Raw genomic sequence first — 23207 nt, 5'->3', positions numbered from 1 at the left:
TTTCCGGACATAATATTTTAATTTTTCTTATATTAAAATATGTAAATTTAAGTATTTGGAATGAGATTTTGATAGGTATTTTGAAAGATTTTAGTTCAATAAGGAATACAGTTATTTCTAAGTGGTGAAAATCTTTTTGATGAAAAATCTACTGAGCTTGTTTCTTTTTTATTTAAACTATTATTTTTTATGAATGTAAGACTATCTTCTACTAGAGAAACAAATACTTGCCTATAAGCTTTTCATTTTATAATTTTATGTAATAGTGTATATTTTAGCATACATTTTTTAGATATTTTTGTTAATAGGCTAGATTAATAATTACTATACATAGTTTCTGTAAAGAGTTTAATGTAATAATAACATTTTTATCTATGATAATATTTCTGTATATTTGCTGTCCTGTAGTTGTAGGTAACACCTGTTTTTTAGGTGGATAAATTCATATGCCGCTAGTAAAATGTTTACGAAATTTTTCATTTAGTGCAGTTAGCTATTGCAAAAATATGTACTAGATTTCAAACACCTACACGGCACTTTAACGGTTAATAAAATGTCATCTAAAGACTGCTTGACCGTAATAGATGATTTAGTTTTAATTACATTAATGAAACAAAATTGTATCATATTTAACTGAAAATAATTTATTAATATTTTGTTTTCTAGGAATGGGCTTCAAGTGTTAGGAAGTGACAATTGTACATTTAATGCAGACCAAAAAGCATTAGGTAAAGAGGATTTTACCAAAATTCCCAATGGGGTTAATGGAGTTGAAGATAGGATGTCAGTATTATGGGAGAAAGGTGTTCACGCTGGTATTATGGATGCCATGCGATTTGTTGCAATTACAAGCACTAATGCCGCAAAAATATTCAATCTATATCCGCAGAAGGGTGTTATTGCAATAGGGTCAGATGCGGACATCGTTATCTGGGATCCTAATAAAACCCGAACTATTTCAGCCCTAAGTCATCAGCAAGCTGTGGACTTTAATATATTTGAGGTAAGTTAACGTCTTGAGGACATTAATGCGTATCTATATTTTTCTATATAATCAAACTAAGCTTATCCTATTTATCTGTTCGAAGGATTCATTAGTATTATTTGATATTATAATATATATAACGTCTCTTTGACTGGAAAATTAAATTAATAATTACTTAAACCAGCGTAGCAAGTATGCGGACAGTCGGACTTTCCACTATGCGTCCATAGTATAGTTAACATACAGAGTGTTTTACTTTTTTTTTCTCTATTTTCTATTGGTCTTCACTAACTTGGCGATTAACCAATAATGGTATAGAGTGTTTTACTTAATACGCCTTAGCTCAGAAAGAAGACTGAGAGCGTATGGCAGGAATGAGATAGATGCATCTAATTGGCTGGGTACTGAGAGAGAAAGAATGACGTGAACAAGGAGAGAGCTATACGTTGGTATACGATAAGCCTTGCGCATTGCTGCCCCCTCCATTCCATGTTCACACTAGTCAACTCTTTTTTTTTCTCCAGCTAGAGCTGCTACGTCAGGGGGAAAAATGCGTTGCTGCATATCCCGTCTTTGGTTGTGGTCGACGGGATTATGTGGGGCTCTTCCACTCCCGGCGATGTCCTAGGACATCCCCGGGAGTAGTCAAACCCACTAAAAATCCCCCTGGGTGAGGGTTAAGAGGGGCAACAGCGGGATTTGACTGGTCGTCATTACTTCGGCTGCTCCCCCTCCCCTCTAGGCTTAGAGTCTATAATTTATGACCTAGAATATACTTATATCCTAGGTAGATTCCTCCTTTTCGGTCATAATTTTGTTTATAAAATTCGCGAATATTTCCCAGCCTCCCTTGCTACTTAAAAAAGTGTTTATTAGGTTCTCTGGGTTAAAAAGGATTGTGTGTTTTTTATTTTTGTATTTGGAGCTTTCCGACAGAAGTCCTAACATTCTTCCTCTGTCTTCCTTCCACTTTTTGCATGTAAATATCATATGTTAAGGATTATCTGTCACTCCAGGACAAAATATGCATGAAGGACTACTTTCTCTTTTGATTTTATATCTAAATTCCATAAAAAATCCATGTGCCGTAATTATTTGCGTTAAAAATATGTTCATTTTATTCTCCTTGTTGGTTATCCATATCTTAAAATTGGTAGAATTAATTATTTTATGAGTCCAGGCAGATTTTTCGCATGACATCCATTTCTCGATCCATTTATCCATAGTTTCTTCCCTTATGTTTTTTGCAAATTTAGCTTTTTCTTTATTAAGTTCTTCATAGCTCATAATAGTTTTTAATTTACAGGTATTCTCATATATTTCATCTCTTTCACCCATCAAAAGATCCAAAGAAATCACTTTATTTATAACATGTAGAGTTTCACTAGGCACCCTACAACAGGCACTACTAGCACACAATAGAATAGGTCTAATACATTTAACTAATTGCTCCATTTTTTTTAAGAAGATCCTTATGCCAAATAGGGCTGCCATATAGTATCATAGCATATAGTATGTTGACATAAAGTTTCCTAGCATTATAAAACGGTCCATGTATCTTAGGAAGAAGTCCTCAATTGGAATATGTATATTTTTTAACCTTTTCGCATATTTCGTTGATATGTTCCCCGAATTTTAAATTTTCGTTGATAGTGATACCTAAGTATTTTACATATTTTACACTTTTAATTTGCATGTCGTCAATTTTAACTGGGACAGTAGGTTTATCGTAGGGTTTATATTTCAAATAAGTTATATATTCACATTTATCTATGGCTAATTTCATATTTTTATCGGTGATCCAATTATTTATTTTACTTAACAGCTCATTTACATTTTTTTCCACAATTCTAGCGTTTTTACCTTTTACCACAACTGCTAAATCATCTGCAAAGGCGACTATATCACAGTTTTCTGGTTTCGATAATTCTAAAATTCCGTTGAATGCTATATTCTATAAGAGTGGACCCAATATGGAGCCTTGTGGAACCCCTCTATTAGGGTCATATATTTTAAATTCTTTTTTAGATCCGCCTATAATTATTTTCCTGTTACTAAGATATTTAATAATAACTTCAATTATATACTCGAGTAAATCTTTAATGTTCTGGAGACTTTGAATAATATCTACATGTTCTAAACTATTAAATGCATTACTTATATCAAGAAGAACCATAACCGCCACATCAGTCATTGACTCTCAGCCTTCATTCATTATTTTAATCGGTCTTTTCATTAGCTTAATAACTGTTTTAATCGAGTCTATAGTTGAATGACACTTTCTAAATCCAAACTGGTATTCGGAGAATTAGCTTACCTTCTCGCAATGTTTAGTCAGCCTAATTTTTATAAGATTCTCGTACATCTTACTTATATTGGGCAGTAAACATATTGGACGATATTTTTTGGAGTTAGGTTTTGGTATTAATATTAACTTTTGTCTTTTCCAGCTGTCAGGAAACTGCCTCGAATATAATAAGCTGTTGAAGACATTGGAGAAGAATTCGATGTTAGCTGAGACTCCTCTTTTTTATCATTTCCGCCATTATTCCCTCGTTGCCCGGTGCACTTTTATTATTGAGACTTGATGCAGCTTCTTTTAGTTCTAAATTAGTAAAAGGCTCTATCAAATAATAGTTTTCATTTTTAATGATATTTTCGTCCATGTATCTTTGTGTTACCGTAGACATTTCCTTATTAGCCATTAGGAAAAGTTCTTTTACTGACTTATCAATATCATCGGGGGGAACAAAAAATCTCTTTTTCATTTTGCATGTAACGACTTTAAATGGTCTACCCCAAATATCTTTCTTTAATGTATTAATAAACATTTCCCAAGCTTTATTCTTTTCGTCGATGATCAATTTCTTATATATTTTCTTGATCTCTTTAATTTCAGATGATATTTTATCTTTATCTTTAGTAGATTTTTTATACAATAGTCTTTTTAACTTATTTAATTGTTTCCTTTTTTTACTAATTTCATCAGTCCACCAAAAGGCTTTTTTACGGGTATTGTCGTTGTTATTCTCAATATTTTTACATTTTTTGCATGATAAATTTGTTGCCTTCTTAAGATTATTGTCCACGAACCTGGCTGGGTCGCATTCCTCACTGTCTATTTTATCATTATGATTGCTAGTTAAGTTGTTAAAATATATATCAATCAAATCAACAATGAATGATTTTTTCTGTCATACTTGAGGGGTCATGTAGTCCAAGAGTTCTTCTTCGGTTTGTATGTAAGTTATTTCATGTGTATAGGTAAAATTTATTACTTTGTGATTAGAAAATATCTCGTAATCATTAATCTTCCAATTAATAATCCGATCCTTTACACTATTGTTCACGATTGTGTAATCTATAATGGAGACGATCCTCCTTGCGAAGGAAACGGCATTTTTCCGGTTGCAACTTTAGAGTATTTTCACGCAGTCGGATGAACACCTGTTTCAACCTTTTATTGTGTTCTATTAGAGTAGAGGCGTGAATTACTATATCCTCTAAGTAGACGAAATATTGGATTCCTTGGATTCCGGATAATACGGTGTTCATTAAGCGTTGAAATGTAGCTGGCGCGTTTTTCAGTCCAAAGGGCATGCGGTTGTATTCGTAGTGCCCTAGGGGTGTGGAGAAAGCTGTTTTTTCTTTGTCTTCTTCAGCCATGCCTATTTGATGAAATCCAGAGGCCAGGTCAAGGGTGGTGAAATATTTCGAGTGGCCTAGTTGGTCCAATATTTCAGTGATGTTTGGCAATGGATAGGCATCACCTATAGTAGCTTCATTTAGCTTGCGAAAATCTACGACGATGCGCATTTTTATATTCCCTTGAGCATCGGGTTTCTTGAGTACCACGAGCAGTGGCGCGTTCCACTGGCTTCGGCTCGGCCCTACTATTCCGTCGGCTTCTAGCTGAGAAATTTGCTTATCTATTTCTTGTTTATGCTTTTCAAGTAACCTATAGGGTTTCTTAAAGATAAGTTTGGTATTTTCTACCAAAGTAATGGTGTGTTTTACCGCTTCGGTAGTGAGGAGTTTGTCACCTTCTAAATAAAATATATCATTGTATTCCTCACAAATACCCATTAGAGTGCACAATTCTTCCTGGTTTAAATGATTTAGTTCTAATTGAGACTTTAGCCGGGCGAGTCGATCGCTGGCACAATTATTTACAGCGTATACGGTTATTGGAACAGAAGGGTCGTCGCCCTGAGTCGGTGGACTCGGAATATCTTCTAACACGACTGTAGGCAAGGGTACCTCGAGTTCGTTTTTCGTGATGTTCAAAATGCTGACGCAGCAGGTAGAGTTGTTTGGCCTAGTGGCACAGTTACCTATATACACTCCAGGTAGTATTTGGTGTCCGTTTACAATGCCGTCTTGTTTGCTATCCGTTAACGCGGCTACTAGTGTTTCGGATCTCGGTTTTAGTGATACCGTACGTGATACTACTTGCTTCATTGGCCAGGTGTGTCCCAGCATTGTCAAAGACACGTCCTTTTCATAATGGAAACTGTTTCTTTTCCAGAAATCCATACCGATTAGTCCGTCGGCTATTAGCGAGAAGGTGTCTGGTACTATTTGGAATTTATGGGTTATAGTGTATTTTCCGACCTTTACATGTAGGTAAACTGATCCTAGCGTCTTCACAGGTGTTCTACTTATTCCTGTTAGCGTAATCGGAGTTTTGTCAGTTAACGTTTCCTTGCGCAGAACTCTTATTTTAATTATGGAGACATCGGCTCCAGTGTCGAAGAGTAACGTTGCTGGACGTACGAATTCAGCGGCTTGTACTTCGATCAAATTTTTTATAGGAGTACATAATACCATATTAGCGGTTAGATTTCCTACAGGTGTCGGTCGATTTATGTTTTCATGAACTGACTGTTCTGAGTTATTCGTATTCTGTTCGGCTTCTCTTTCTCGCTTTACTTTTAGGGTGCGGCACTCTTGGATGGTGTGTCCCGGTTTTTTACAATAATTGCAAGAGGTGGACACCTTGTTGACGGACGATGAGTGACTCTGGTTCCGTTTGGCGTTGCTAAGTCGTGCGTAGCATTTTTCAGCTACATGTCCTTTCCTATCGCAGCGTTTGCAATGGAGGTGCGAATTATTCCATTGTCCGGAGGGTCGTTATTGTCCTTGCTTATTGCGTCTGCCATGGGTCGAGCCCTGTTGAGTTCTCTACTCTTCGTCGGAGCGAGTGAAGGATTCACGATCGATTGCGATAGCAATTGATTCTCTGAGAGCTGCACGTTCGCAAGATGCTACCATAACTTGGAGTTTAAAATTGAATCCTTTTATAAATTGATGTTTCGCTTGTTGCGTTAACAATTCTTCTATAGCTTCGTTTTTAGCCAGGGCATTTGCTGGCGTGATACATCTTTCTTTCAAACCTGATAATATGTCTTCTAGTTGAGAAGCATAGGATCGTATCGATTCATCTTTTTCTTGTCGGTATCGATTTAAACTATTTTGGAGGGTCGCGGTAGACCGTTGGGGTTTGAACCCTTCTTCTAATTCTTGTATTGGTTGCTCGATATTTTCGATTACTTTGTGCTTGGTTTCGGTATAAGCTTTGCCTCTTAGTATTGTGAATCTAACTTGCCGTAGAAATTCTTCTCTATCTAACGGGTGTAGATTTTGATTTGCCATAACTATAGAGTTCACAAACGGTTCTAGCTCGTCTGGTTCACCTTTATACTTTGGAATTCTTTCGAGAGTTACATGTAGGGAAGCATATCCGTGATAAGGTTCTTCTTCTTCCTCATCGTCTAGATCTGGCACGTATCACGGTCTCTCACAGGGAGTCACATACGATGTTCTTTGTGCTGGTCTTGCCGTAGAGGTCCTCGCTGGGAACCTATTAATATTTTGGCGTAGTCTGGAGAGTTCGTCTCTCAGTCTCGCATTTTCTTCCTCAATCATGCTAATTTCGCGGGGCCTTATGCTGTTGTGTAATCTTCTAATTTCAGCATCTATAGCGCTGGGAGGTACGCTTTCATTATGAGGGATCGTGTTTGTCGGTGCGTCTTCTGTTCTGATAGGCGGACGTTCCGCGGTGTAACTATGGTCTAATTCTGGGGCGTCGTTGGTCGCGTTGCCACGGTGAGCCATAGCTAGTCTATTCCGTCTTCGCGTATTTACGTTTCGAAATGGGGTTCCTTCGTCAGTTTCTCTAAGAGTACGCAAGGTTCTATCCCCTAAATGAGAGATGCAACTGTCTATCTCTCTGGAGATTGAAACACGATTTGGCCGTGGTACACTATGTATCGCGGGAGTTAAGCTAGGTTCAGATTGAGTTCGGTCTAAATTATCGGGATTACGGTACATAGAAGAAATTTACTACTACGAACGCTGTGGGCTCGCAGTTACAATGTTCACAATTAAAATTGCTACTGATATGATTGGTACCGTACTCATCAAAAGCTCATTTTCATTGGATGACTGGCTGCAAGTCCTGCTGATTTCCAGTTGTTGATTTCTTGTAGTCGTGAAGTAGTGTGCGGGGTGAACCTCGAAGTTGCGGGTTTGTCGCTCCGTTGCTAAGAAAGGCGAGGTTGGCGGATGTCTCGTTGAGTATCGCTGATCATCCACGTCGGTTCGTCTTTGTAGAGATTGGTCGATCGAGGAAATAAATTTTTCCTGATTTTCCTTTGGATGATGATTTATATAGGTTTGATCTTCACCAGTCAACTGATTCACCTCTGCCACCAGTTTGTTGTGGTTCGTTCGCAGATTCACGACAAACTTAAGAAATTGTTGTATAATAAAGATTTATTAAGAATTATTACAATGTCTCTTTCTATACAATTCGTTATCCAAGAGCTATGAGCTAGTTAATAGTTTACTTAAGAGGCAAAGGATTGCCTAGAAAAGTCTAAGAGGTAGGAGGACTGAAGGTCCTAAAAGATTCGACTGGTCCCTCTTAGCTGTAGACTCGAACTGATTTTTGGGGCTGCACATTTGGGGCTCTTACCCTCGAAGTGCAGCGTCAAACATTACCTTATATGGTAACATTTGTGGGTCCTGATGGTCAAATGCGTCATTGTTCTAGAACGTTCGGCTGTCGTCGAAGTGCATTAGCCACGTGTCGGGACTTAGCCTTGGCGACAATGTGAACGAACTGCGTCAAGCGGTTCGTGTTACATTTTAGAAATTTATCGTTTTAAGAGTATTTCTCCTTTATAATAAACGGTATTTTAAAATATTTATAGTGGATTTTGATTTACTGACTGTTTTAAATGATGATGTTATTAATAATATTAATAATGTAATGCTTATGGTGGTAAGGGTTATGTATGCTTATTCTGTATACATAATAATTCATTTCATTGGGAATATAATCCAGTATAGCATTTTTAATTTCTTCGGCGTTTGTCTATAATGGGAATCCTTTTATTTCAATAAGTCTTTTCGGAGTTAAAAGTGTAGCCGTGGCCATATTGCCAAGGGTTGAATTAACATCCTTGATGCAATTATTTATGTTATTATCATCGTTGTATATAAATTCGAAAATAATGTTATTTTCCCTATTAGTTCGCATGTTCTTCATTATTAAACCATATTTTTTAGCATTAAATCCAGATTTCATCTTTTGTAGCACTTTTTCAAATTCCTCTTTATTGTTGATACTAATTTTAATAGCCCTAAGGGACTTTTTATTGTTTAACTTATTTTTATCGGTTATTACCTTCCTATTTTGATTGAATGGTGTATTATTACCATTGTTATTTCTTTTATTCTTATTGTTGTTATTACCTTTTTTCTTGTTACTATAGTTATCATTGTTATTTTTATGCATATCACTCTTTCTATTTTGAGATGTATTGCTTTTAGACGCCATTTGAGCATAAGTGTTTGCTTCTTTAATAGTACGTTTTCTTATTGGCATTGCGGTAGGTTTTTTAAAGACATTATCTTGTGAGATGACACTGCTGGAATCCATTGTAGGTGATGATTTTTTAAGTTTTTTATTCTCTTCTTGTAATATATTAATAATTTCGTCTTTTCCTTGTATATCTTTTTTATATGCGTTATATAAATCGTTGTTAGTTGTTACAAATTTATTAAAAAATCCTTCGACTGCTTTTATACAATTAAAATATTTAACTAAATCATTTCTTTCGATAGTCAGACCTTCTGCAGTATCAACACTTTTCAGCGTGTCTCTTGATAAGATTTTATAAATGTCGGATATCTTTTTATTTATATTTACTGTTATTACATTGCCATTTTGTATTTGTTGGTCAATAGATTCCTTTCTCGTATTAGATAAATCCACAATACGACTTTTACTACTAATAATAGCATTATTTGACACAGGGTGTACTCTTTTCATAGGTCGTCTAGATAATTCCGAGTCTGAGTTACTAACAATCTCAGTGTCCATACTAACGACTGTATTCCCAGACCAATGGAATAGTAAATTGGGGGAAGATGTAGTAATATTAAGTTAATCCCCATCATCCCTATCAGATAAACCTACACAGTAATTTGGTGACGATCCGGAAGAAGCCTGCGCGTCCACCTCCTCACGGAACGGGTCTGGACCATCCGATAGCCCTGAACCAGTAGTTTTTCTTTTACTTCCTGAACGATCCATATAGAAGTAGTTTTGTGGACTCTTAGTACTCCTGACAGCACAGAATCAGAAAAATACATTTCCGTCCAAACTGCCAGGAATGAGCCCCCTCACCACGACAAGGTGGCCCACGTCGAGGGGGACACTAGTCAACTCTGATCAACTTGTATACTCTCTCTCTCTCTCTCTCTCTCTCTCTCTCTCTCTCCCTGGCCAATTAGATGCATCTGCCCCATTATGTATTCTCAGACTTCATTCCGAGCTGCAACGTCTTACGTGAAACACTCTGTACTGGAGCTGGCTTTTATTCATGTGAACATTCCATTATTTATTGCACGCACACCGTTACTTCATTAGGCGTATACTTCGAACTTTGACCTTCTTCGCTTAATTTCAATCAGCTTCGATATAGTTCGAACGCGACGGAAAGCGATATAGTTTTCTCAGCCTCTCTCATTTTCGATCTTACCTTTGTATAGCCAGCAATTCGCAGAAAAATCTTTTCCGACCAGCTAGATGAGCTCGACCAAAAGAGAACTCTTACCCAGACGTTCCTTTGTATTAAATGTTTCCACAGAATCTTTTAATTAAAACGAATTTATCTTTGTTTGGACTCGAATTGTGACAATTACCATCTATCGCTCAACAGCTTGACAATTTAATCCACTCAGCCAGAGTCAGCCAATCCGTAACTTGCTATTGCCGAAAAAATATCTTCTGCTTCAACAAAACGCATAAGCCTTCTTAATAATGCTAGCTTCTCACATTAATAAGTTTGTATGACTTCTTTAAGCATTAAATAATTATTAGAAAGTCCCAGTCGATATTAAACTAAAAAAAATTCTAAAATTTTTAATATAGAGTTTCGAGGTGGCAACCTGAGTGCAGATTTCAAATTTCGTTCAAATCAATTGAGGGGTTGAAAAGTTATTCCTATTTTAATATCTTCTTTTTTAACTCTTTCCGAACAATTTTGACAGCAAAGTGTAGGTGGAGAAAGTGGAAAAACAAGTGGCGACGAACAACTCGCGAAAAAGGAGGAATTATCGATTACATGATTCTACATGTACTATTTAGTTTTTGACATGGTTATAAAATTACAATCAAGTTTAAATAAATCTTTTCCATTACAATCCCAAACTAAATCAATAGAATAATGAAATTGCTATAATTAACTGAATTAATAGAAAAAAAAAATCGAATTGACACAATGAAAGGAAAGTATCACAAGTTATAATGTAAAATGCAAACTAACCAGTAAATAGCTAATTTTCAAAATTATGCTCTTATTACTGAAGCTGAAGAATAATTTAAAATCAAGCATTGATGATAGACAAAATGAGCCTTATTGATTTAATGGTTATATATTTCCTTCAAGCGTAGATTTAAGAAAAAACTTCAGACGGATTTCTTGATGAATTTCTGTAACACAATCACTCTTTTATCACTTTTATACATTCGTAAATTAAACACCAAACATTAACTTATATGTTTTTTGTTAATAATGATTTCTTTGACACAATTGACGTAGACTGAAGAAACAGAGAAAGAGAGAGAGAGGGACAGTAATCAATAATTAATTTCGATTAACGTTTATCAGCCTCTTTGAATTATGTCAATTGAATCAGTTTTAATAGAAAACGTGGGTTGATAATCATTTTTTTATCTTACGAAAATTTAAAGTTGATTAAAATAATTGTATTAGGGAAATCCATCAAAAAATTCGTCTGAAGAATTTTTTAAATCTCCGGCTTGAAGGAAATACATAACCATTGTAACGAAGTTCCTCGTTACCTATGCAAGATACCGAAATAAATAAAATAAAAAATATCGAGTGGTTATTATGAATCCCTATGTTATCAACTTGGGAGAGAGGCTCATGAATGGATTATAGATAAAATTAGAATAAACCTAAAGTAAATCCCGCTTACTGATAGATGTCCGGATAAAAAGACCGGCTGTCGTCAAGGAAAGGTTCAAGTTACTCTAGAAAGCAAGGCAGGGTCATGCCGAACAACCTAGGCGACCTGAGATAAGCAGAAGTGGTTTCGGGGAATTCTAATATAAGGCCGTTTCTATAAGTCCTCGCGAGGAGAGGCAAATACAACACTGAGTCGGACCTCAAGTTGGCTTTTCGGTACGTTATACGCTGACTGTTGAACGCAATTAGACGGAACGTAGCAGCACGCCTGAGGTGCTGTGTAGATATGTGTTCCCAAGCACATGACACGGCACCCGGCGTAAAAAAAACTAATGTGGCTAATAGTTTTTCCGAATCTATTTGCCAGGGTACTAAAAGACGTTGGGTCAAACGGTCTATCGTATGATCGTGTATATTCTAGATTGTACTACATATTACTTTCCAGACTATACAACATATTACTTTCCAGATTATACACGCCGATCGTACTTCCTGGAAAATAAATATTCCGATAGTACTTTCCATATTATAGACTTTTTTAAAAAATTACAGACATATTTCCATACTATATTTACACATCTCAAAAAAACATGCTCGCCTGTAATAAAAGGCGTCAAGTACATAGAAATACTGACAAAATAATATCTTAGTAAGAGAGAATATTATTGAATTTATTCTTTTCGTAAAATAAGGAAATAATATTAACCTTTTGACTGCTGAGGATCGCTATCGCCCTCTTTTTGTGTTCCTTCAAAAATGCGAAGAGTGCGATAGCGCTCCTGTTTTTTTTTTAATGCCAAGACTGCGGAAAGCGTAATAATGCGCTTCAAAACACTAGAATTTGTGCGTGCAGTGAAGCACGTTGCGTTTGCGGAGCATACGATTTAAAAATACGTCAGCTGCCAAACGGTTAAAGTAACTTTTTATGAAAATAATCCATAACACACATAAATTACGAAAAGTTGTGATTAAAATACGTGGTGAAATCAATATTGCAGGCAAGTGTTATTAATCTGAACAAAAGATGAAAATGCATTATTTTTCAATCCAAATGAGTTCAAAATAGCGCAAGTTTATGAATTCGATTGTTTATCTTAAAAAAATGTTTATAAAATTGAAATCATTGGAATAAACATATGAAAACGAAAAAGTTAAATTACTTAATAAAATATATTATTTATATAATAGTCATACAAGCATACATTTTTAAGGTGGGAATTACATTTAGAAGCTTAACAAATTACATTTTTTTTCTATCATCGATAGTTAGAATATTTCTTCAAGATTATATTCGTAAACGTTTAAAGTAAAATTCGAAAAATCTAAGAAGTTATAACCTTCAATGTATCGTGCTCCACGGTATGTAAATATATAGGTAGGAGAATAAATCTTGAAGCCCCCTTTTCTTAAAACGTACTTTTTAAAATTGACGTACGGACTCATTTGAAAACTATTCAACTGATCTAGATAAAATTTTCAACAAAACTTTATATTGTTATTATCTTTTATATGAACCTAACAATTTTTATATATTTATAAACAAAATAATATTTTTAAGCAATAAAAATTAAGAAAAGCAAGGTAAAAATTAACACTTTCTGTTTAAAATCGTATAAACTTTTAAAAAAATCAAAAAGTTTTTAAATTTTGTAGGTTCATATAGAAACTAAAGATGTCAATAACAAATATACAAGGTTAGACAGATGTAATGGGCTTGGTTTCAGGTAGGTATATATTGAAGAAAATAAAGATTGTATATTGTGTCACACCACACACAGTAATTTTATTGTTGCTACGACTTCTCTAAGGGGCATTACAGAACCGATTCACTCTCAACAGATCAGAAGAAAAAAGGACTCCCCTTGAAATTAATGCGACTGTGGAAAATGATTAGGAGAGGTGTGCTATATGTCCGTTCTTCTCACGGTAGCTAAGATGCTGAGTATGAACTTTCATTATATCCAGACGTTATCGTATATATACATTACACCTTCCCCCTTAGAGTGCGCGTAACATAGTAACGTTTATCTTACGCTTATGTAACGTAAGGGTCTGTTCCCTGTACTTCTAAACCCAGTATAGGTTATTTTAGTAATACGTAGAATAGTCAGAAATAGCAAATTATAAGAAAAGTGTTGAATTGGCTGTTTCGACACAGGGACTTCCGGTCACTTGGCGGAGCACGAAGCTCGAGATCGTTGCTCAATGCTGACACCCGAAATTCCCGGCTGTGTGCGTCAATGCTCGGGCGACGATCAACGACCCGACCTAGTGAGACGCAGGCTGGAAGGTGTTGCGAGACACAGGGGGTCTTGCACCACCTCCCCCCAATTTTTCGCATTTATAATCCGGTCCAACCGACCAAACTTCAGTTATCCTGTGCATCTCACTGCCGCGAGTCGCGTTCGAGCATTACGGAGCAGATAGCTCAACAATTTCTTCGCCCGGCCAACGAAGTGCTGGTAGTCTAAGTCTTAATTGTAACTCGTACATACGCGAACTTTAGAAATAAAGCCACTACGATTTAAACCTACAATCTCTTACGACGACTACCGCAACCACACAATCTGCCCAATCTCTTACAACGACCACAGCCGTCCAGAAATCTGCCAACATCCTATGACAACCACTGCAACTATACAACAAACTGAACCGTAAGATAAACCCGAAATACCATTGCCAGTCACACAAATCTAAACTCTAACGAAGAGGCATTTTCCCTTCTATTTGAAATACCATGGATTCCATTGACCTCGTCGATCTTTCGCCGCTCGAAGATCGACATTTTGATTGTATCGTCGGCTTTGTTAACGCAAATTCAGCAGTGTCTCTCCTGATCCAATTATACTTGTGGGTCATTTGAGCCACGCTGCTTTTGCTGACGCAGCGCCTAAGGTAATACTTATAAGATTACATAAATTTTAAATTTTATCCTTAAGTCTACTAGCGCGGTGCATAGGCCTATTAGGAACGAATTCTTCATCATTCCGCATATTATCATTTTAATTAGTAATCCCTGAACGAAGCTGAGGCTGTTGGGCGTATAACACTTCATCGAGTTCGTCATCATTATACGTTTCTAATTGAGATAATTCTATGGAATCTCGCAAATTAGGATTTCTTCCTCTGATACGAGATTCTGTCGCAAGAATGTCATGTCGCGCTTGATTCCTATTACACATGTTAAAGGCCAGTAGATATACTAGGTCGCTCCGACGACAAGATTGCGAGGGGATGCGGGTTTGCGGGGGAGGGTGATGGTGAGGGGGTAGATGGGAGGAGGGAAATGTGAATACGGTTACCGGGTGGTGATGGGGTCGGGTGTGCAGGGTAGTGCCTTATGGATGGGGGTTTTTGTTTTCGTGTCTCTTTTTTATCTCTCCCTCCCTGTATCTCTGCGTCACTGTCACTCCATCTCACCCTCTATTTCTCTCTTAGTCTCATCCCCCTCTCGCACCACCCTATGGCCCTGATGGTTAGTTATCTTCCGGGTCCACTAATTCCCTAAGGATTACGACACTAGAGACAGTTACCTACAGAATTTTTTTTATGTACTGAAATCGCTGGACAAAATAGTTAGTTTGAATCTTTCCCGCTAGTTTGCGCCCATGAAAATTACCTCTCTTATTAGCTGTATTGTACTTATATTGTTATGTACACAGAATAAACGTACATAACCCTTACCACAATAAACAATACATTATTAATGTTATTATCATTTAAAAACATAATTAATAAATCTAAATCTATTATAAATGTATTAAAATATCAATAGCCTCATTGTAAAGGAGAAATACTCCTAAAAGCGACAAATTCCTAAGTGTAACACGAACCGCTTGACGCAGTTCGTCCACATTGTCGCCAAGGCTAAGTCCCGACATGTGGCCAATGCACTTCGACGGCAGTTGAACGTTCTAGAACAATGACGCATTTGACCATCGGGACCCACAAATGTTACCATATACGGTAATGTTTGACGCTGCACTTCGAGGGTAAGAGCCCCAAATGTGCAGCCCCAAAAATCAGTTCGAGTCTACAGCTAAGAGGGACCAGTCGAATCTTTTAGGACCTTCAGTCCTCCTACCTCTTAGACTTTTCTAGGCAATCCTTTGCCTCTTAAGTAAACTATTAACTAGCTCATAGCTCTTGGATAACGAATTGTATAGAAAGAGACATTGTAATAATTCTTAATAAATCTTTATTATACAAAAATTTCTTAAGTTTGTCGTGAATCTGCGAACGAACCACAACAATATATTGTAATGTCTCGGGTTTAAGGTATATTACGTGCGGTATTTACTGAAGTTCACCGTTTTGGGCACTATGCATTCGCCTAGTAAACACAGGGCCGGTAACGATTCGGAATGAATATAAATATTTACTTTTATGAAGAACGCTGGTCAAGAAACCAATGGGGCTGCGAAGGGATGTATTCAGTGCACGCCGCAGGTCGAGAGGTTGGAGGAGATGGTCGATAAAGAAAGATGCACTGGTTTTAAGCTTTTAGTAGAGATTTCATAAAATGAATGAATACAGTTTATACAAAAGTACTAGTAGATTCTTTAGGAAAGATGAAGATAATTTAGCAGAGATTCAAAAATGGGTAGTATACAACTTTAGCAAGAAAACATTAATAATAGTGCTGAATTTGAATCTGCCCGGGGTTTTTATACCCCGGGACGGGCGAGGCACAAACATTTTTGGGAGCATGGTGGTGGAGCACGGGTAAGATGAGAATAAAGAATATACTTGGTAAGTCTACCCCCACCATGGCTGGCCCAAATGCTTGCACCCACCTATATGAAAACTTACAATCTAGAGGCGTCAGGACCCTTCTATCCACGCTATGGGTTTGCGCTTCGTAGGCGAGGGCTAGATTCCCGATGCCGGGAGCTTAGCTCCTCGTCAGAGGTAGCCTCGTACCGTCCCTAGCTGGAGGATTCTCCGAACACGCAAACTGCACAAGCGGTATCCAGGCCCATAATCCTGGTGTGGCAACGCACATATTCGCGGATGATCCTAAAATTAGGATCATGTATGACGCACCCGGCGCATGGTCCGCTGTTGGTGAAGGTGGCCAGGCACCTGGTGCAGCATTCTAGCACCTTATATATAACCCCCTGCCAGGAGAAACAACGAGTGTCCATGCGTCAGGTTTCTCTCGTGATTTCAACGACCTCGTCCATGTTGTAGTGCCTTTTATGGGCCCGGGATATCATGTGATAACTATCGACGCACAGCATCCCGGGGTGCGTCTTATTGGTGCGGTTAGCGATTCTCATCCCCTGTATGAAGTACAGGGGATGACTACCCCTAATGCAGCGTGTTTCTACAAAGGGAAAAATTCTGTCTGAAAGGTAGTATGAGTAGGTAAAGAAGGATTCGCGTGGAGAGTAAGAAGAGGCTGGCAAGCGGGTAAGCGGCATTTACAGAGAGAGATGGCGCTGCAAAGTTATAGATTAATACTTATCCTATAGGCGGCGATTAGAGAAAGAAGTTCCTTATTACAACTCCAGGTGTCGCGTCAGTGGTTTGAGATGAGACGTTACAATATATACCCTTAAGTCGTGACTGTCGCGTCAGAAATTACACCAAACTATATGTTACCCCCCCCCCCCCCCCCCCCCCGGGAAAACTCTTATTAAGATATTGGGTAGGTACGGGGGTCTCTAGATGCGAGTTGTAAGGTCTGCTTATAAGAAGATATATTTATTGAATAATTAAAATTCGCCCCCCCCCATATTCCCCCCATCGGAGAGATTTCACCAAGCCTGTCTTTGTTTCATTTTTCTTTTTTTTTTACTTAATAGTATAAATGAAAGGTGAGGAGGAGAAAAGAAAAAGACACTTTTAAATAAAATTCAACATATATTGAGAAACGCTTAAAGAAAGTGTACAAGAAACATATAAATTTAATGTAACATTAAACAACACTTATATAAAGCTCAGTATAAAATCTGGTATAATATCAACAATAATATTTCATTCATTCAGTTAACAATAGCTTCTGAGAGATACAACAAATTTATTAATAACAAATAATTTGTGAACTTAACTTTTATTATTTATCTTCTATTTGTTTTCGCACCCAATTTGCGAAAACATCCACCTCCTGATATACATAGTGGATTGGCTTTCGTGGTTTTTTACTTATTTTTAACTTATGCAGTTCACATGGGATGGTAAATAATTGGATATATTCTATTAAGTCATTACACTTAGGGCAATTAAAATTTTCTAAATTAATGCTTTCAATGTCCATTAAATGTAGTAGATTACGTCCTATAATGCCCCCTTTGTATGCAACTATTGGATACATACAATCATGTTGCACAATTCTCACAAAGTCGTAGATTTCTTTTTGCGAATATTTTTCAACACATACATTTCCATATTCTACACCGTTACATTTTTATACACAAAATTAGCAGTTTTTCTATCTTGAATGCTTACATTATAAAATGTACCATTTACTTTAAATGATGCGTAATAGCTATAATCAGTTCTTATATCTTTTATTGCTACTTCTTTATACACTATTTTCTTATTAACAAAAATCCGTCAATATCGATTATATGTGTGATACTATTTAGACTGAACATTTTGTAACTAAAGTGAAAAAATAAAGTAGTATTGAATATTCCAAAGCCAGAGAACTGAACTGAAGACTATCCTACACGCTCTTCAAGATTTTTTAAGCATTGTAAGGGCTGATAAAAATGTGACCTGCAGTGGGAGGTGACTAACCAGACACTTAGAAACACCATTGGTCCAAAAAGAGAGAGAGAAGGGAGAGAGTAGTTAAGGATAGTGGGAGGATTGAAATACTTGGTTTGAAGAGAGGGGAAAACTTTAGAGAAACAAAAAAAAGAATATATTTAAAATAAAGGCAAAGTGTAATAAACTTAGTATAATAAAAACGCTAACATGATGACACCAACGTTCGTCGATTTTCAAGGATTCCATTAAAATGGATAAGACATTTATAGTTCAAGAATTTGTAGTTTTACAAGAACTAAAAGTGCATCATATCTTATTTTCACCCCCCTTCCCACACACTTAGTTAAGTGAAGAGGAGAGAAAATAATCAAAGTAGGTATATTTTATATAAAAACAATAACAAATTATTACTTTTAATTAATAAGGCAGTTCTTTTTTAGTTCTATCTTTTTCAATCATCATGGCTTAAATTGGATGGGTGGCTACTCACCATGTTATAAATATAAAGATATTATAAATAAATATATATATGGAGGATATGGTTTTTGGTAAAGGGGGAGGAAAAGTTAAATTGATTAAGGAGTATTTGTAATTTAGAAATTAGTAATGTAGATGAATATGCATGGGAAAATTATAGTTTAGAAGATGGTTTATATAATGCATAACTTCCTATTTGAATGAATCATGAAGATATATGTGCACTGAGAAATGTATATTATATGAAATACATGTATGAAACAAAAATCTAGAATATATATACAGGTATTTCATAAGTCGATACCGACCCGAAAACCCTCGATGGAGTGGCCGATTCTGAGTAGAAAATCTTTATACAATTTTTTTCTACATCCCTTAATTAAAAAGTTATCGGTGGTTGAATTTTCAGAAACCGCGGTTTTCTTATTGGCTCGGTTCAATAGGGCGGTTCAATCGAGGGGAGGAAGGAGGATCAATCTAGTCAATAAATAACAAAATAACAATTGAATCGGCTAAGCCGTACTAAACAAAATGGTGAATTCTTGGCAGATATTCTTGACTGATATTGATTTTCTATTATGGTATTTCAATTGAGATTGTCAGTTATTATTCTGACTACCGAATTTATCAAGAGTTTCACTTGAACAGTTCTCGGTAAACTTACGCGTATTATTAACTATCTTTAATCCGAAAACATGCATGCGATTAATAAATACCCGATTCCCCAATTCATTTGTTATTTATTGGCCAGATTGATCCTCCTTCCTCCCCCCGATCGAACCGCCCTATTGAACCGAGCCAATAAGAAAACCGCGGTTTCTGAAATTTCAACCACCGATAACTTTTTAATTAAAGGATGTAAAAAAAAATTTATAAAGATTTTCTACTGAGAATCGGCCACTCTATCGAGGGTTTTCGGGTCGGAATCGACTTATGAAATATGTATAGTTGAAAACTGAATGTGTCATTTCCTTATTCCAACACTTAATCTGATTCTATAAATATTTATTATACTGAAATGATTCGGTGGCAAAATGTAAGAAATAGAGTCGATGTGACGCTTGTTAGTAAGTTGGAAGGGAGGTATGGAGCAGAAGCATTGATATCCAATGTGTTTAAGTCTATATAATTGTTTAGCCATGCAGACTGCTGGAATCTTAACGGGATCCCTCACGCCTACTTTATCGACAGTTCAAGTCAATAAACATTTCGTTTAATAAAAGTCAAATGCGAACCAAATTGCAAAAACGGGCTTCTTTATGACAAGGTGCCAATTCTAACAAGTCAATCCAGCTTAAAAAAACTCAAATCGGATGAAGAATAACGTTTTACCACTGTCCCGCGTTCTTGAAGTGGAAATAACCAAAAGTAACCTCTCTTCAAGAACGCGGCACAATGGTACAGCGTTATTTTTCAACTAATTTGAGTGTTTTTTAGCTCGATTGACTCGTTAGAATTGGCACCTTGTCATAAAGAAGCTCGTTTTTGCAATTTGCTTCGCTTTTGACTTTTATTAAACGAATTGTTTATTGACTTGCACTGTCGGTAAAGTACGCGTGAGGGATCCCGTTAATCCGCGATGGATACGTTTCAGTACCATTCCATGCCGAATACATTGTTGTAAAGCACGATAATATATAAAATAACGCTCCTTATTTTCGACAGTTGCAAGTAGCTTCTTCTGTTGTGTCCCGGGCGGAGCCTCACGTACAGGGCAAAATGGCAAGTCAGTGTTTATCATGAAGTACGCTTGGATACTCCAAGTCTACCTCTAAAATAAAACCCACAAATGAATCTATAGGTATGCTAGAGATATCAAAGTTGTTAGTATCTTCAATCCAGCGAAATCTATGAGTAGGTAGAGCTTGACACATTGCCTATTCATATAGATTATTTACATCATAGTATATTAAATATTTGGTTTGTGTTGTTGATTCACAATCATTCATATACCGATTGTTTGCTTTTTCATAGCGGAGAAAGCACTGGCTCAAACCACCACGTATTACGCGTTCTACGAAAAGCAACATTTCAACATCATTGAAAAGTTCCAATTTTATTCCAGTATATTTAAGCATTGCGTCCCAAGTGAAGCCTGGGAGTGTAAAATAATGTGCAGGATCCAAATTATAATTTTTTATGCAGCTATCGCGAAAATTTTCAAAAACGTCTGTCAGTAATATTACGTCAGTTTTTAAATAAAGATCACTGTACTCCCCAAGTGTTTGTATTTGAAATTTGACCCATACCTCCTTAGCATAATTATATGCCTCTTCACTGATATCACTGTCAGGTAGTTTATTATGGAATAACTCGTGAGGTAGTAAAGCATTTTCTTCCAGACGATTCAGATTATCCATTTAATCATAAGGAAAAATACCTTTTCTTGTAAATAGACTAATTGCTCCATATTTAAATTCGAAAATTCTGACTCTAAATTTTTCAATTGAGATCTCCCCAAGTATGAGCTCAATTTGTTTAAACTTGATGCTAGAAATTTAAATGAATCAATAAATCTGAGCTGAATATTATATTTCCGTATGTATTTTGTAAATTAAATATATTTTTCCTTATGTACAGGTGACAGGGATACTGTAACGTTCCAAATATTTATTTAATGAATTTATTTTGTAATGATAGCGTAATACGTTAATTAATACGAGCGAAAGTAAGGGAGTGAAAAGCTAAAGAGTTACAAGTCAGAAAAATAAAGAGAATGAAAAATCCTAGTTCTAGTAATTTTTACCTTGAGCGGAAAATGGATTGGTAGCATAGTAAGCTTAATTTAGGACCGAAAATGAGTTGGTATGAGCAGGATTTACAGTAAAGCAATTCAAGCAAATTTAAAAGGTGTTTCTTTAATATGATTAATTAATAAAATTTTAATCCTTACCTTGATTGTCAATAGTGCAGTGATTTCTTCTTTCCAAAATGTTAATTATGTCTTTACATTATTTATGATTTCAGGCTTTTATAAAACTTGTTTATAAAATTATTTTTATTCACTTAGTTGAATAATTACCATTTTTCAAGTTGTAAATTATCAATGGTTCAATAAAATTTGCATGGCAAGACTAACTTGAGATATTTCTTTATTACAAAGGGAATATTAAGACCAACTCTCATAATTTTTAAAACCGAACTGGTTACTTGCTTATGTGATACTGATTGATCGAAGAATCGACCACTAATTTACTGCTGATCTACCGCTTTACTATTACTGATACTGATGATACTGATACTACTGACTGAACTGACTGACTTCGCTCTTGCTTCTTTCCTTTTTTATATTGAAGTGACGTGCCATTATTTGGCACATGAAGTTCCTATTGTCCTTCACTGCTGGGTGGTGTGAGCACGCCATCCTTCTAAGAAAGGCTAGAGATAAGATAGATGTAAACAAGTCTCGTGCTTCGCACGCGAGAACGTTAGAATAATTTTATATATTTAATAATTATTAAATATATAAAATTTACAATTTATTACAATCATTGTTTAATATTAAGTTATATGTAGTCTTACAGTATTAGTATAATTTTAGTATAATAATTTTCAAGTTAACTCTAATTCTTAATACACTGATTAATTTGACATAATTATTATTAATAATAAAATGGTTAATTTAAAAATGTGAAAGTGTTGGTCTAATCATTTTTTATCCTTCGGATTATTAATATTTAAATTTTCTAGAGATATTTCCCTTTTCACTTAATTTATTTCGTAATATTGGACTTAATTAGGTATATGCTAATTAGCGTAATTCATTTTTATAAATTTTAGTTAATAATTTATGAGAATTCTATAAAAACCAAAATTTAATGTATTAATAGCAGATGCTATATATGCATTGACATTTTATAAATCAAGTCTTGTTTGCTATATATTTTGATAGTTAGTTTCTTTCTTATTTCTATATTTCTATCTTTTTGATTAATTATTTAAATAAGTTAATTTTATTTGCAAGGTAAAAATTCCTCTTGAATTCGGTAATAGCATTATTAAAGTATTTAAGTTTAAAATTTGGTTCAAATATCTTTTTTAGTTTAAAAGTTATTAAATTTCTACGCGTGTCGTAACATGCACCAGTTCGGAAATACTATACTATATGTATATATTCATGGTTCGGTGCATATAGAGACATTGTCCTAATTACAGGGTGTTAATTAAGTATGCATTCCTAATTAGGAGGTTAATTATTGATTTTAAATTATTTAAAAATATTAGGAATATTAATTAACTTTTATAAGATCACTAGGACTGGTTTTTCACTTATTTTAACAATTAGATTATTTTATTTTGAATATTTACTTTTATAATTTGGAATGTTTATAACATTTAGATGTATTAATTTTAAATAAAGTTAATATTCAAAATATTACTTAGTATTTATAGGCTTAATTTTAGTTATAAATGTTTTTGGTTTTTCTTAATTTTCAACCTTTTGTTTATATATTTTTATGTGTTAAATGTTATAATTTAAATCTTAATATTATATATCTTTTATTTTAATACATACGAAT

General features: G+C 35.4%; 1 protein-coding gene across 4 annotated transcripts in view; it reads left to right on the top strand.

Annotated features, from left to right (window-relative positions):
- CRMP (Collapsin Response Mediator Protein) overlaps nt 1–23207 on the top strand; it is a 331728-nt gene that overhangs the window by 237979 nt on the left and 70542 nt on the right. For all 4 annotated transcript variants that reach the window (XM_066733509.1, XM_066733507.1, XM_066733508.1 and 1 more), the window contains exon 7: nt 667–1003. In XM_066733509.1, the coding sequence (XP_066589606.1) occupies nt 667–1003 (337 nt within the window). The remainder of the gene's footprint in view (nt 1–666; nt 1004–23207) is intronic.

This window comes from Prorops nasuta, unplaced genomic scaffold (assembly GCF_024137725.1).
Source record: "Prorops nasuta isolate Cenicafe-Biocafe unplaced genomic scaffold, Cenicafe_Pnas_1.2 PNAS00011, whole genome shotgun sequence".
Lineage (NCBI taxonomy): Eukaryota > Metazoa > Arthropoda > Insecta > Hymenoptera > Bethylidae > Prorops > Prorops nasuta.
Note: the sequence above shows the minus strand (reverse complement) of the source record. Positions and strands in the feature narration are given on the sequence as shown.